At 42.3% G+C, this 15,781-nt stretch overlaps 1 protein-coding gene across 1 annotated transcript; it reads left to right on the forward strand.

Moving 5' to 3' along the window:
• The first annotated feature begins 5,101 nt into the window (after nt 1–5,101).
• On the forward strand, nt 5,102–12,208 carry ACOD1 (aconitate decarboxylase 1). The gene is made up of 5 exons (XM_068526523.1): nt 5,102–5,224; nt 7,912–8,073; nt 8,848–8,937; nt 10,142–10,347; nt 11,263–12,208. The coding sequence occupies exons 1-5, from the start codon at nt 5,102–5,104 to the stop codon at nt 12,206–12,208; spliced, it is 1,527 nt and encodes a 508-aa protein (XP_068382624.1).
• The last annotated feature ends 3,573 nt before the right edge of the window (nt 12,209–15,781 follow it).

Here is a 15,781-nt window from a genome sequence, read left to right on the forward strand (position 1 = left end):
ACCCTGATTGCTACCACTGTGCTCTCTGATAAAACATAAGCTTCCCCAAAAATGGAACTTAGTAATTACAGTCCGGAGATTGACTCATCAGACTACACAGGAAGGGCAAGGAAGAAAAAGGAAAACCGAAATTCAAATATGCCAAATCAGCTATTCTGGGCAAAGTTGACTGTATTAAATGGTTTTTCCTTTTTAGAAATAGTCTGCATTCTCACATTTCTCATTTGTTGTTTCAAATATTCCTAATTTACTCTGATAGCTCACGTTCACAAGCCATCCCTAATAGCTGGACCTGCTGTTGTCAAGAGAAACAGAAAGATCTGTTCATTGTATTCTACTTGCTGGCAGACCGGCACTCCACAGTAGTATAAAACCACAGACATTAAAAAGAACACCTTCCTGACACATTTCCACTGGGAATAAAGAGGGATTAAATGTCATTCATGTGTTAGTATGATTGACTTATAGAAAGCATTGGGTTTCCATTAATTCATTCAACAAAAATTTATTGAGCACCTATTATGTGTGAGACTCTGGATGTAGTGATCAACGGGGTAGATCAGTTCCCTTCCTAAACAGAACTTCCCTATCTAATAAGGAATATAAAGAGGGAAACTTTGTGCCCTATAGGAACATGCAGGTGAGCGGGTTGACCTAAACTTGGCATGTTTTGGAGGCCTCCTCGATGTAACCTCTACACTTAGATAGGGGTTTCTCAACTTCGATACCATTAACATTTTGGACCAATTGATTTGTTGTTGTAGGGGGCTGTTCTCTACATTGTAGGATGTTTAGCAGCATCCCTGGGCCCTACCCACTAGATGCCACAACTTGGTGAATGTCTCCAGACATTGCCAAATGTCCCTTGGGGGACAATTCATCTCTGGCTAAGAACCACTGACTTAGATGGAAGATGAGGAGAAGAAAGTTGTGGGGTGAGGGGAGAAGAAAGGAGTATGATGTGGGGAGAAGACACAAGAAGTGAGAAGGAATCACTGGTACAAAGGTCCCTAAGGCATGAAGATCTTGGCCCCTTGGGTGGCCCAATGTGAGAATGAAGAGAGAACTCAGGTCCGATCCTAAGGGCCCGTGTAAGGCATATTAACAGGTTGGAGTTTGTATTGTCTATTACTGTGTAACAAATTACCCTCAAGACTTTTCCCCTTAAAAGAACAAACCTTTATCATCTTAACAGTTTCTGAGGGTCAGGATTCCTGGAGCAGCTTAGCTGGGAGGCGTAGCTTTGGGTCTCTCAGGAGGTTGCAGTTAAGTTGCCAGCCGGGTCTCTGAAGACCGGGCTTGCTATGGAAAGATGCTCACCCAAACCCACCATTAGCAGGAGGCTTCAGTTCCGCCCCATGTGGGCCTTCATGGGGCTGCTCTCTACACTGCTTCCCCTCCAGACAGTGATGGAAGATCACATTTGCTTTTAGAAATAATCTGGCTTCTACTTAGAGCTAGGAGCAAGGAGGCAACTGGAAGCCATCAATTGTTTTTGATTAGAGAGGTGCCGGTCAATCTACAATTTATCATTTAAGCCCCTAGATAGTTAGAAAGTGATTCTAATTACAGAGGGCTTTAGTCTTTAAATTGGTCACAGTTCCATAAAAGCACAAAGTAATTAAGCAAGCAAATCATTGAACTAATGCGTCTTCGAATTCAACAGTGACAAAAAGTGAGAGCCCAGAGACGCTAAACGACAGCACTTCCATCAAAGCTCATCAGACTTGATAAAGCTCATCATCACTTTATAAAGTTTTTCCATGGTGAGACGGTTGAAGCCAGCATAGCCCAATCTTCACTTTCATGTAAAAGTGGTCTTAGGAGTATCTAAATATCTAAGTAAGCTGAAAACTCCAGAACTCCCAACTGAGATAATTCTTAGAGAGTTCTCTTTTGAGTGCTTTTCAAACTAGATGTCTGTTTCCTTTCAACTCAATGAGATTACTCTTAACACCAATTTATGTAAACTATCTAGCAATAAATCACAAAACCATATAGTACGATTGTTCTTACTTGCTGGAGTCTATCCAAATGGCCCCAAATACCCATCTTGCTCCCTATTCCCAAATATTCATTTTACTTTTGGATACAGAAATTCACCCGTCCACTGGAACCTGGGTTTGGAGTCCACTGATATAAAACAGATTGTCTGAAATGGTACCCTGTGGCCCACAACCACTGTGGGTGCCAATACTGAGCCTGGCTCTGGGTTTCCCCAATCTGGACCATGGTTGGGAAGCCCGCCTCAGGCCACAGCTGGCTTAAGAAGAGAATCCAAACATCTCCCAGTGTCATCCTTTCAAGTCCCTCTTTCTTGTATCATTCAACTAGGTACAATCAGACTCCCTTCTTTTGACTTTTCTACTACTTAGGATAACCAAAAAGTACCTCCACCCCCAGTCTGCTGCCGGTCACTTCTCCTTCTGACTGGTACCCCCAGCCTTCTTTATGCACAAACAACCGCCCTGCCTTCACTCCCCAAAGCATGGCTGACACTAGGTTGTAGTATGTAACAAACTTTCCTGAGGATGACAAACAATTATTATATTGTAAAGAAAAACTTCAGAGTAGATATTTGATTCCACTCCTCCTTAAATTTGTCTGCCTATGTCCTTCCACATGGGGTTCCCCGCTGACTACCTCCCCACCTCCAGCCTCACCCCTCACTTGTGTGTAGTTCTGACTTATAACCAGGGTATCACCCCCAACAATCCACGGGGATTCCCACTGACCTTGCCGTTGACCCTGTCTCCAGAGCCCCAGACTCTTTCTTCACAGGCTCCAACCAAGAGAAGCAAACCACTTAACCTCTTCTCCTAGAGGTACAGTCTGACCACAAGAAAGACAGCCTTTTGCATTTTTATGCAGAGCCATTTAGTTTCTCTTTGTCTCAAACTCCCCCTTCTGTAACAGGATGGGGGTAGAGCCACAAGGCTCCTGGATACTTCCTCTAAAATTAAAATGCAATCCCCCTCAAAGAAGAATTCCGCCACTACACCTGGAACAACAAGCTCAAATTTTAAATAACCTGATTGTTGGTACCCACTGTAAGTACAAACCAATTGGCCAGGACTAGACAGCCCAAGGGCAATCACAATTCCCTAGAGGACCAGAGATGGGTTCAGACTAGCCAACCCACAGTGACTGATTATAAACAAAAAGTCTTGGACAAGCTGTGTTGAAGCCCACTTGGGCAATAGCAGGGCGGCAGGCAATAGATCCCAGAAGCCAGGCAGAGGACCCAGGAACCACAGATCTGCATATACTGAAAAATGCAGTTCAGGAACAAATCAGGGAACACCTGAGAAGAAGTGTGATTAATGCCCAAATGCCCTTCTAAGTTCTTAATCTCAAGCTACCAGGAACTTCTGGTACTTTTGTCCCTTGACAATGGTGACTAGCAGATGTGAAATGGAAGGGGAAAATGAGAGTGTACCTTAAATACCGTACATGCCGTATTTTACTTAACCAAGCCACTATTGGGGGGGCATTTGATTTTTTCCAATTTTTAATATTGTAAGTAAGTCTATGAATTTTATTTTATTTCATTTGCTATTTTTTTTCCCATAAGTCCATGTCTATTTCCTTAGGATAAATTTTTAGAAGTAGAATACCTAGATAAAAGAGTGTGAATATTTTTCTGATTTTGACATATGGCATCTAGGCACAAGATGCAAGCCTAGTTTTGCCATCAATGTACTTTTCTGATATCTGTGAGGAATCATATGATCATCGCTCCTGTACTTCTTAGGTTTATTTATTTAGTTTACTGGTAAGTTAAACAATTCATGGCAGAGGAAGTTGAAGTAAGTTTAGCTGGGAGGTGTTGAAATGGTGGAAACTTTCCAGTTAGAACAAAGTGAAAGAGAATGAGTTTGAGAGAAGAGAGGAGTATAAAGACAGTCACACAGCAACCAAATTTCTCCCCAATTCACTCCTGAGACAGACCTCCTCTTTAGAACAACATGATGCTCAAGGTATTGTTTCCTTTTATGTGGCTTATTTAAACGGGTTTTTCTAGTTTTCCTTTTCTTCTCGATTTCCTCAGTTGCCCTCTCCTTTTAAGAGCTACCTGCTTCTACTTTCAAAATGTGATTTTAATATTTCTCATAGCCTCTGGGTGGTCTAATTAACTGCATCTTGTTTTTTATCAATGTTTTACCAAGAATAGACATAATTCTCTGGTACAAAATTAGGAAGAAAATGAATCATTATAAGTTCATAGAATTTTTTTTTTTTATAGATTTATTTATTTATTTTTGGCTGCGTTGGGTCTTCATTGCTGCACACGGGCTTTCTCTAGTTGCGGCGAGAGGGGGCTACTGTTCATTGTGGTGCGCGGGCTTCTCATTGTGGTGGCTTCTCTTGTTGCGGAGCACGGGCTCTAGGCGCGCGGGCTTCAGTAGTTGTGGCACGCAGGCTCAGTAGTTGTGGCTCGTGGGCTCTAGAGCGCAGGCTCAGCAGTTGTGGTGCACGAGCTTAGTTGCTCTGCAGCATGTGGGATCTTCCTGGACCAGGGCTCAAACCCGTGTCCCCTGCATTGGCAGGCGGATTCTTCACCACTGCGCCACCAGGGAAGCCCAGTTCATAGAATTTTAACCTTCTAGTTTGGCATGTATCCATTATGGCATTGCCAGATTGCTTTCCTAATTATCTGTCTACTGTCCTTAGTCCCCTGGAGAAGATAAGCCTTTTGTGGCGGGAACCATAACATCTTGGTTTGGTATTCTAGAGTGCTTAGCACAGGGCAGACACATAACAGGAACTCCTGAAATATTTATTAAATAACTGCATATTTCACCTTAATTTATACATTAATCATAGTATTTTACTAAGAACAGATGTAAATACCAGGAGAAAATCAAGAAGACCAACAAGATATTTTAGAAATAGATGGGCACAAGGCTAAATACAGCTGAACAGCTGCATGTTTATTTCCTAGTGTTCCCTTCCTCAGGGGCCAGAAGGAGGCTGTTTGTTCTTTGGCACACGGGGTGGTGTTCAGGACTTGTCAGGGGGTCCATTGGGGCCCTACTTTCAGAAGTCACTAGCACCGTGGGATTGTGTGGATGGAGGCCCCAATCACCTCCCACGCTCCATGGTGGCGCCCTGCAAATACACGCTCCCCAGGCATACACGTTGCTCCAGCAGGCACTCCCGGGTCAGATCTAACCCTGAAGAGACGAACGATCCATCATTAATTGCCTCCACTGTGGGAATTGTGAGGATGGGAAGAGAGGTCAAAAAGAGGTAGTTTTGCTTATAAGAAAGGATCCAACCAGTGCTTGAATCTCTAAGTTTTAGTTGGCAAATCATCAAGCCAGTTCTTTTCCCTCCTTCCCTTCTCTGTCCCTAAAATGTTTACCCAGATTTCTAGCCACATGAAAATCCAAGGTATTGTTATTCTCCACCCTAACCTGAAACTTGCATCCCAGACCCCTTTCTCTGTGCCAGCCATCTCCTCTCCTGCTTCCTCTCATTGTTCTAGCAAAGCTTCAGAGACATAAAAAGCAACCCACTGTTTCGCAAATGGCAAGGTTTCCCAGGCTTGACAGCCTAGGGACTGAAAATATAGGACAAGTCGACAAGTCGGTGGCCAGGTTGAAGGACTTTCAGCTGGGAACTGGTTCTATCTTTGCACCTCTGCTCTTGCACTGAGCTTAGCGTCAGAGAGCCCCAGACACCCCAGATCCTCTATCCAATAAGCCCCCACCCCCATCCTATAGCTCACATTTTAAAATGAGTTATCTGATGTTCACAGAGACAAAGAAGTTGTATAATGATGCAATAATCAGAGCAGGGAAGGGAAGCGACCTAACATTTACTAAGTGGTACTAAGTGCTAGGCATATAGTGAAACATGAAAGGATGTTTTTAACTACATAACAGACATGCTCTTTATCTGGTTTGTGGGTAGAAACATAAGGTCTTCTCGACTAGGATGACCACACGCACTTCACATTCAACAAGTTCACGATGAGCCCAGCATCGTTGCCCAGAAGTCTTCTCCTCTTCCTGTGTTCCCTCTCACGGCAAATGGCACTGCCGTTTCCCCATCCAGAACCTGTTGCGTCGGTCTCTTACCTGCCCTGTCTACCCCTCCCCATCCATTCTCTACATGAGTACCTACAGAGATCTTTGCAAAACACAGTTCTGATCACGCCTCTTCCTCTCTTAAGACAGCACTATGGCTCCCTGACGACGTCACAGTCTTTAGAATAATATAACTTTCGCCATTCAGCCCTGGCCTGCAAATCCATTCTCCCTGTCATCTCTGCCCCTTGTGGGCAGCCCTGCGGCTGGAGTTTGCCCAGTTCACGGCACCGCCCCGCACCAACACCTCCAAGCCCCAGCCCACGCTGCTACCTCTGCCTTTAACCTCCATCTTCATTCTCAGCACCTTCGCCTGGCTGACTCCCAGAAGTTTTCATAACCAGCTCAGGTATCTACTCCTCCAGCAAGTCTCCACCAACAGAAAGAGCAGGCAGGGCTTCCCTGGTGGCGCAGTGGTTGAGAGTCTGCCTGCTAGTGCAGGGGACACGGGTTCGAGCCCTGGTCTGGGAAGATCCCACATGCCGCGGAGCAACTGGGCCCGTGAGCCACAGCTACTGAGCCTGCGCGTCTGGAGCCTGTGCTCCGCAACAAGAGAGGCCGCGACAGTGAGAGGCCCGCGCACCGCGATGAAGAGTGGCCCCCGCTTGCCGCAACTAGAGAAAGCCCTCGCACAGAAACGAAGACCCAACACAGCCAAAAATAAATAAATAAATAAATAATTATTTAAAAAAAAAAAAAAAAAAAAAAAGAAAGAGCAGGCAGTGGTTCTCGAGTGTAATTTTAAAGTTTCCAGTAGCCATATTTTAAAAAAGTAAGAAGAAACTGATGAAATGAATTTTAATAATATATTTTATTTAACCAATATACCCCAAATATTATCAATTTCAGCATGTAATTAATATTTTTAAATTATTAATGAAATGCTTTCTATTCCTTTGTTTTCCTACTAAGTCTTCAAAACCCAGTGTTTGTTCTCCTCTGATGACACGTCTCGGTTTGGACTAGTCACATGTAGCGCTCCGTCACCAGATGTGGAGAGTAGCTACCACATTGGACATGACAGCACTAGAGCTATCTTAGGAATCACTGAGGAATCACCTAGAGAGCTTAATGGAAACCTAGAACCCTGTACTAAGCTTCCAAATGTTCTGGTTCTGAGGAGGGTCTAATTCTGGAGGTGTGGGATGGAGAACCAGAAATGTTCATTCTCAGCAAGAAATCCAGGTTTCTGATGTATGTGTTCCTCAGGAAATGGGGGCTTAAGAGCTGGATGCATCGATTTTGGAGTTAGACCTACAGGGGTTTGTGTCCAGACTAACTAAGTTATAGCTGTGTGACTTGGGGACTTCACCTTTCTGGGTCTTGGTCTCCTCACCTGCAGAAAGAGACTCACGATACATACCTAGAGACCAGTGGGTATTAAGTAGACACTGTATTTAAAACATTCAGCTCAACACCTGGCACGTGTCTACCAGTGACAGCTCCTACCTGTCTGAATGCACCCCACACCCAGGCGTGCCCACGTGGTGGGCGAGACGTCCCTCCCCTGCTCCCCCTCTGAGCCTCTGCTTGCCTCCACCAGAGCCCACCACCCAAGCACACATTATCTGCCTGCTACTCTGTGTCCTCCACTCGACTGAGGATAGAAACTGGCCATCGCTCATTTCCACATCCCTCTGCCTCACACATGTGGTCAGTACACATCATGTTTTAGGAACTGAACTTAATTTAACCAACTGTGTTTCCTATAGTGGAGTAAACTCTTTACGTAAAAGTACCTCCAGTTCTCGTGTAGAAAGGAAGTGTGTGAATACAAAGTGAGTGAAGCACTGTTCTAACACTCTTCCCTTTAAAGTCTGTCACAGAAAGCTTGGCCAAATTGATCCACGGCTTGAAAGTGGGACACCTGACAGATCGTGTTATCCAGAGGAGCAAGAGGATGATTCTGGATACCTTGGGTGTTGGTTTCCTGGGAACCAGTACAGAAGTGTTTCACAAAGCCAGAGAATACAGTAAAGTAAGAAGCTCAATGTCTACTTTGGAGCTAAAACCAAGTGCGCACATGCGCCTGTTTGTGAGGTGTACCCAGAAGCGCGCCCAGGGACGTGCGTTTGTGTTCTACTGCCCTACTCTTCATTTTAGAGACAGTGCTTGGTGTATATAGCATTGTTGTATATAGTTTTATGCTTTTCTATGCTTTATTACCTGAGTCTTAATATTCACCCACATCCTTTACTAAGTCACTATCTTAAGACCAGTCTTAATCTTAAGGCTAGCAAAATCTCAAAGTTGATCACTAGTCTGACTGAAAGCACATTTTTACCTGAGAGTCTTAGCAGCCATGGCCCCGGGCCATTTGTTCGTGCAAAGACTTCAAGGTTCTCTGCCGAAAAGCCTGGGCCAGCACCCTGAGCACAGAGTAGGTGATTACATGAGAGATGTAGCATCCACTCTCCAAAGAATATGCTTGGTCTATAGACGATTAGTCCACCTTTCCTAGTATTTATCCTCAAGGAGTGAATGAGAGTAAATTCAGGCTTCATTCCTTGGCGCACCTATGGATCTCAGTCTGGGACTGAGCAACAGCTTCTCCTCTCCCTTCCACAGAAAAAGTTATATATTCTTCTACAAGGAAGAAAGAAATCCAATGACTAGGGCTTCAGTCTAGCACAAAGGGCTCAATAAGAAGTATTAAAGTAATGCCTCCAAACATGAAGAACAACTCTTGAAATGGTGACTTGGCACGTTGGGTTCACACTCTGTATCACTGATTGATATTCTTTTGTTTCAGATCTACAGTTCCAATGTATCCAGCACTGTTTGGGGCCAGCCAGACTTCAGGCTCCCACCAACATATGCTGCTTTCGTTAACGGTGTGGCTGTAAGGAGATTTCCATGTCTTTGTAACTGTTCAACAATCAGAATAATTTCAGGGCCAGAAAACATCTCAGAAATTGCCCAGTTTCCATATCTTACTGACGAGATCACTGAAGTTGAGAGAGGTGAAGTGGCCTGCCCTCTCTCCTTGTAGTAATTTCAGTTTTCACGTTTTTACAGTGAATTGATGCTTTTCAAACAAATTGTGAAGTAGAGGAAATAAGATGGAAGTATTTAGATAAAAATGCCCCTAAGGTATCTCAACTCTAAATTAAATATCCAGACTTAATTCCTTGTCAGTTCTTTCTGTTGTGGGCAGTATCAGCTTCTATCCAGTAACCAGCCTTTCATTCATTCATTCAACAGATATTTATTGAGAAAGAAACAATGGCCATAAGGTATCTACATTTTCTGAACCAAAAATCAGCACTTCTCATCTGACAATTTTTATGCTTTTTCTGTGTGTCACGGGCAGTCTAAAAGATATAATTTGGACATGAATCTGTTGGGATTTCTGAGATATTTTTATGGTTTATGGGACAGTAGTTCAGAATATTGAAAGTCAAACCTAATGGTGCATCCAGAAGTAAGTAAGTCCAGTAAGTAAGCAGTGGGAAAGGCACCAGCCACAACTAGTAGACAAAAATCTATTTTTAAATGAACTTCTGGTTATTACTATTTCGTATAAGGAAAAACCAAATGATTTTAAAATATAGCTTAATAGTTAAACTGGGTTCAAGAGTTCTTGCAACTTCTCCATAAGTTTGAAATTATATATAGTAAAAGGGTTCAAAAAATATGGCCTGATGTGGAATAAATGACATTAAACTTTTCATGTGACTTGTCTGAAAGGTGGAAGAGGGAGGGAGGGAGGGAGTGAGGAGCCACCTAATTCTACAGCTTTGTTTATAAGGTAGATAAAGATCCTTCCAAGGGCTGTGGCACCTGAGTAAGGCCCAAGCTCCCTGCGGTTCGCTAGCTGCTCCCCAGGGTCGCACCTGATGTGGACAGAGGACAGCATGTCTAGTGCCAAGTCACGTGATGAAGAATCGCAGCCAGTTCGTAGGTTTAATTTTCAGAGAACCAGATCTAAAAATCTCACGTCAAACAAGGTTATTATTGAACTAAACCCTGACTGGTCCAAAAGTCATTGCATTCAGGGAAATACATTTAGGTTTTGGTTGTCGTTTATGCGTCTGTTCACATAGATTCACTCAATGGATTTTGATGACACGTGGTACCCTGCCACCCACCCTTCTGGAGCTGTCCTTCCTGTCCTCATGGCTTTATCGGAAGCCCTGCCTCCAAGTCCAAAGTGTTCTGGCCTTGACCTGCTGCTGGCTTTCAACGTTGGTATTGAAGTGCAAGGCCGATTAATGCATTTCTCCAAGGAAGCCAAGGACATACCAAAGAGGTATGGAGAAACTGTGCCCCATCGTGAGGCGGCCACATTCCCCTTCATCTGTTACTCATTATCTCTGTAGATCTTTCTGGCATAGAGGTTGGCTCAGTTGAAGATGTTGACGTTAGTGCTGGCAGATAAGTCAACTCAACCAGTCACATATCAAACTGCATATCCATATACAAAGGTCTGACCTCAGAAGTGCTAGTGAAAAGTCTCCTCTGGGTTTAGAGAGCCAATCAAGCAATGAGGACCATGCACTAAATTGGAGCCTCTCATCCCAGGATGATCATGTCATTCTGGCCTCTGTGGGTACTCTGAATAGCCCTCATCTCATCTCAAAGCAGAGTCTACTTTGGTATTTGCTAGGGTCCTTCAGACTAATGAGAACATTCAGAATATCCTAAACCCGACTGCTCAATCCATAGATCAAAAATGGTCAAACGCTGACTGTATCATATGGTTCAGTCTAATATTTATTTTGCCCCTTGGTCCAGCCTGCTGGGGGAGGAATAAATCGGAATACTGAGTGAACTTTCATGGTTTCTACAAGGCTCTCAATTGTTACAGTTACTTACATAGGCTTTCAGCACTCAACAACTTTTGCCTTTTTGGCAATAATTGCAAAAGTACCATTTATAAATAATTTACTATGTCAGGCGCTGTTGTAATCATGCGAATTCGTTCAAAACTCACAAAACCCTATGAAGTAAATACTATTATTGTGACCATTTTATATAAGAGAAAACATATACAGAGAAGTTGAAAAACTTTTCCAAAAATCACACAGCTAATAAGAGCAAGAGCTGAGATTTGCACCTAGGCATTAGGGCTGCTCCATTAGCTAAGCTTCTGACCACTGTGCTATACTGCCCCCTGGCGGTTGAGGTTTGTAAGTCTCCAACTCTTGTGATTTCTGTTTTTCAGATTCCATCCCCCCTCAGTGGTGGGAACTTTGGGTAGTGCTGCTGCGGCATCTAAGTTTTTGGGGCTCAGCATGACAGAGTGCCAAGAGGCCCTGGCTATTGCTGTTTCTCATGCTGGGGCACCCATGGCGAATGCCGCCACTCAGACCAAGCCTCTTCACATCGGCAATGCTGCCAGGCATGGGCTAGAAGCTGCTTTTCTGGCACTGCTGGGTCTCCAGGGAAACAAACAGGTCTTGGACATGGAGTCAGGGTTTGGGGCCTTCTATGCCAACTATGCCCCCAAAATCCTTCCAGACGTAGATTCACACACTTGGCTGCTGGACCAGCAGGATGTGGCCTTCAAGCTCTTCCCTGCCCATTTGGCCACGCACTGGGTGGCAGACGCAGCTGCATCTGTGAGAAAACAGCTTGTAAGAGACAGAGCCCTGCTTCCCACTGACCACACGGAGAGAATTGTGCTTAGAATTCCAGATGCCCAGTATGTGAACAGGCCCTTCCCAGACTCGGAGCATGAGGCCCGCCACTCCTTCCAGTATGTGGCCTGCGCCATGCTGCTGGATGGTGCCATCACTGTCCCATCATTCCACAAACACCAGGTCAACAGGCCACGGGTAAGAGAGTTGCTTGGTAAGGTAGAGCTGGAGCACCCTCGGGACAACCTACCAAATTTCAACACACTCTACTGCGAGATAAGTGTTGCCCTCAAGGATGGAGCCATCTTCACAGAGCGCTCTGATACCTTCTACGGTCACTGGAGGAAGCCTCTGAGCCAGAAAGACCTACAGGAAAAGTTCAGAGCCAATGCCTGCGGGATGCTGTCCTGCCACACTGTAGAAAGGCTTATAGAGATAGTAGAAAACCTAGAAGACCTGGAAGACTGCTCTGTGTTAACCACACTTCTGAAAGAACCCTCTCCACCAGAGATAGTTACGAAATCTCTCTAGCATTTAACAGTCCCATCATGCAATCTCTCCTGAGGCTTAACAACATCTAAATGACTTTATATTGGGGAAAATTCAATGCTTTGCTTTATAGAGCAAGGGTCTGTTCTTGGTCTGCCTGGGAATAAATGCAGCATGCTGAAGAGAGTCCAGACACAGAACTGGATATACATGGAAGAAGTCTTGTCCTGTAAATTTTGCAAGACAGTTCCAGTTACCTGTAGCAAGATAATGGCGCAAGAAACACAGAGAAATTTATTTTATAAGCATTCATAAGGCTGAAATTCAGGTCACCTGTGATTTGCTTAATCTTTTCAGAGGAGTTACTTATGAACTTCGTGAACCTCAAGGCTTGAGAGGGATTTGAACTTCTGCATACAACTTGCTGACAGTGAAGAAGGGCTCTGGTCTGTTGTGCCACCAATGGACTTCTTACACTATGGGCTATCAGAAGCCCTTCCCAATGGAGGGGATGCAATTGAGTTTAAAATAAGGGCTTCATGGGTTCAAATCCTGCCTCTGCCACTGACTAGATGTGACCCTGGCCATGGTTCTGAATAAACCTCTACTTAAGTTTCTCTATCTTTAAAGCATAAATAAAAAACAGTCTAAAAAATAAAGCAGTTTGGCTCTAGAAGCCATGCTCTTAACCACTACAATATATCACCTTTCATTACAAAAATATTTTTGAGACAAATATCATGGATGTACAGTCTGAGATGTAATAAAGAATGACAGCCAAAACATAGTATATATGTGGGTAGTCAGATAAATATTAAACTGTATAAAGTAATAAAAATGCCTTGTGGGGTTAAAAACTGCAACATTAGCATTAGATACATATTTTATATATATATATATATATATATATATATATATATATAAGCAGGGAGTTATTATAGTTAATGTATTCTAAATTCCTCATGTTGTTCAAGAAAAGGGCAACACTGTTAACTCTAGACTTTGATTTGTAAGTATGTATGTTGACATTTCTAGGGTGACTATTATAAAACAGCAGTGGAATGTATCACTTCAGGTTAATAGAGAGAGAAATATGGAATTAGGAAAAAAATAATCCAAAGAAAGGGAAGAAAGGAGGGGGAAAAGAAATATAGAAAAGCCAGAACAGACAGAAAGCACAATATAAAATGATAGGAGGGACTTCCCTGGTGGCTCAGTGGTTAAGAATCCGCCTGCCAATGCAGGGAACATGGGTTCGATCCCTGGTCCAGGAAGATCCCACATGCCGCGGAGCAATTAAGCCCGTGTGCCGCGGCTGCTGAGCCTGTGCTCTAGAGCCTGCGAGCCACAACTACTGAGCCTGCGTGTCACAACTACCGAAGCCCGCACGCCTAGAGCCCGTGCTCCACAACAAGAGAAGCCACCACAGTGAGAAGCCTGCACACCGCAACGAAGAGTGGCTCCCACTCACCGCAACTAGAGGGAGCCCGAGTGCAGCAACAAAGACCCAACGCAGCCAAAAAATAATAAATAAATAAATAAAATGATAGGAAAAATCCAAATATATATATAATTATGAAGAGAGTAAATGGACTAAATGCTCCAGTTAAAAAATACAAAGACTATGAACACATCTTAAAATGTTTGTTTTATTAACAGCTACTGTACATATCATCAATTCATCCATTTTACATTTTATGAGTTTTAGTAAATGTATAGAGTTGTGCAAATATCAGTGAAATCCAGTTTTAGAATACTTCTATCACTTCCAAACATTCCTCAGGCCTGTTTGCAATCAATTCTCACTCCCAATCTCCAGCCCTCATCAGCCAATGATCTGCTTTCTATCTCTATAGTTTTGTCTTTTACAACATTTCATATAAATGGAATCATACAATATATAGTCTTATGTGTCTGGCTCTTTCACTTAGCATAATAGTTTTAAGATTTTTCCACATATGTATCAGTACTTTATTCCCTTTCATTGCCAAGTAGCATTCTATTGTATGGATATACCACATTTGTTTACCCATTAATTAGTTAAAGAGCGGCTGGATTGTTTCCAGTTTGGGGCCATTATGAATAATGCTTCTATGAACATACACAAACATGTCTTTCTGTGGACGTATCTTTCCATTTCTCTCGGGTTGATTCCTAGGAATGGGAATGCTGAGTCATTTGGTAAGTACATGTTTAACTTTAGTAAAACCTGTTTTCTATAAAGTAGCTCTATCATGTTACATTTCCACCAGCAATGTACGATGGTTCCAGTTTCTCCTTATCCTCACCAACCTTTGGAATTATCAGTCTTTATAATTTTAGCCAGTCAAGTGTGTGTATAATGGTACCTCATTGTGGTTTTAATTTGCATTTCCCTAATGACTAACTCTTGCCTATTTTTGCCTATTATTATAATTAGGTTGTCTTCTTATTAAGTTGTATGAGTTCATTTTATATTCTGGCCATAAGTTCTTGAACAGATATCTCTTCTGCAAATATTTTCTCCCAGTCTGTGGCTTGTCTTACTGTTATTTTAATGGTCTCTTTTAAAGAACAGAAGTTTTAAATTTTGTTCAAGTCCATTTTACTATTTTTTAAAAAAAATTTTGTTCCTACTTCTGGTGTTATTAGAAGGCTTTTTTTTTTTTTGGTCGTGCCACGCAGCATGTGGGATATTAGTCTCCCGACCGGGGATCAAACCCGCACCTGCTGCATTGGAAGCCTGGAGTCTTAACCACTGGACTGCCAGGGAAGTCCGTAGAAGGCATGTTTAAAATCCAGTTATATACTTTATTCAAGACACATAAGGATGCAGAAAAGTTGAAAGTAAAAAATATAGGGGAAATGTGGATGGAATATTAACAAAAAAAAGCTAGAATAAATAAATGTTAATATTAAACAAAAAAGAATTCAAGCAAAAAAGCATTATTAGAAAAAAGATAATGATAAATTCAAATCACTAGGTAACTAAAATAATTCTAAACTTACATGCATCTAAATACTATTAAACTGCAAGGAGAAACAGATAAATCCAACACTATACTGAGAGAATTTTAACATTTCTCTCTTAGTAATTTATATTTCAAGGAAACCAAAAATAAATAGACTATATAAGATTTAAACACAATCAACATGTCTTATCTAATGGACATATAGAGGACTCTGTACTCAAAAACTAGAGAATTCACAATATTTAAAAAATCTCACAGAACATTTACAAAAATGGACCATATATTAGGCATAAAGCAAGTCTCAACTTTTCAAAGCACTGGATCATGCAGATCATTTTCTCTAATCACAATGTAATCAAGTTAAAAATCAAAATTAAAAAGACAATTAGAAAAGCCTGAAGTGTTTAGTAATAAACATTCCTCTAAATAACCCTTGGGTCACAAAAGAAATTACAGAGAAAATTATAAAACATTTAGAACTAACCAATAACAAAAATACCACATATCAAAATCTATAGAATGTAGCAGAAGCAGTACTTAGAAATGGGTAGAATTTTTTATTGCTGACTCTGTATTACATGGATTATGTTGTTCTATAGGACACATCATGTTAACACTTATAAATGTGAACAAGGTTGATAAAAGAGGAGATAGAAGAGGTGGT

This window comes from Eschrichtius robustus, chromosome 18, assembly GCF_028021215.1.
Source record: "Eschrichtius robustus isolate mEscRob2 chromosome 18, mEscRob2.pri, whole genome shotgun sequence".
NCBI lineage: Eukaryota > Metazoa > Chordata > Mammalia > Artiodactyla > Eschrichtiidae > Eschrichtius > Eschrichtius robustus.

What these genes read in the sequence shown, in the direction of transcription:
- ACOD1 (XM_068526523.1), top strand. Translation starts at nt 5,102, where the DNA reads ATGGTGGCGCCCTGCAAATACACGCTCCCCAGGCATACACGTTGCTCC. An exon ending in TTGCCTCCACTGTGGGAATT is followed by an intron (nt 5,225 to 7,911) that starts GTGAGGATGGGA and finishes TTCCCTTTAAAG; the next exon opens with TCTGTCACAGAAAGCTTGGC. An exon ending in GCCAAGGACATACCAAAGAG is followed by an intron (nt 10,348 to 11,262) that starts GTATGGAGAAAC and finishes TCTGTTTTTCAG; the next exon opens with ATTCCATCCCCCCTCAGTGG.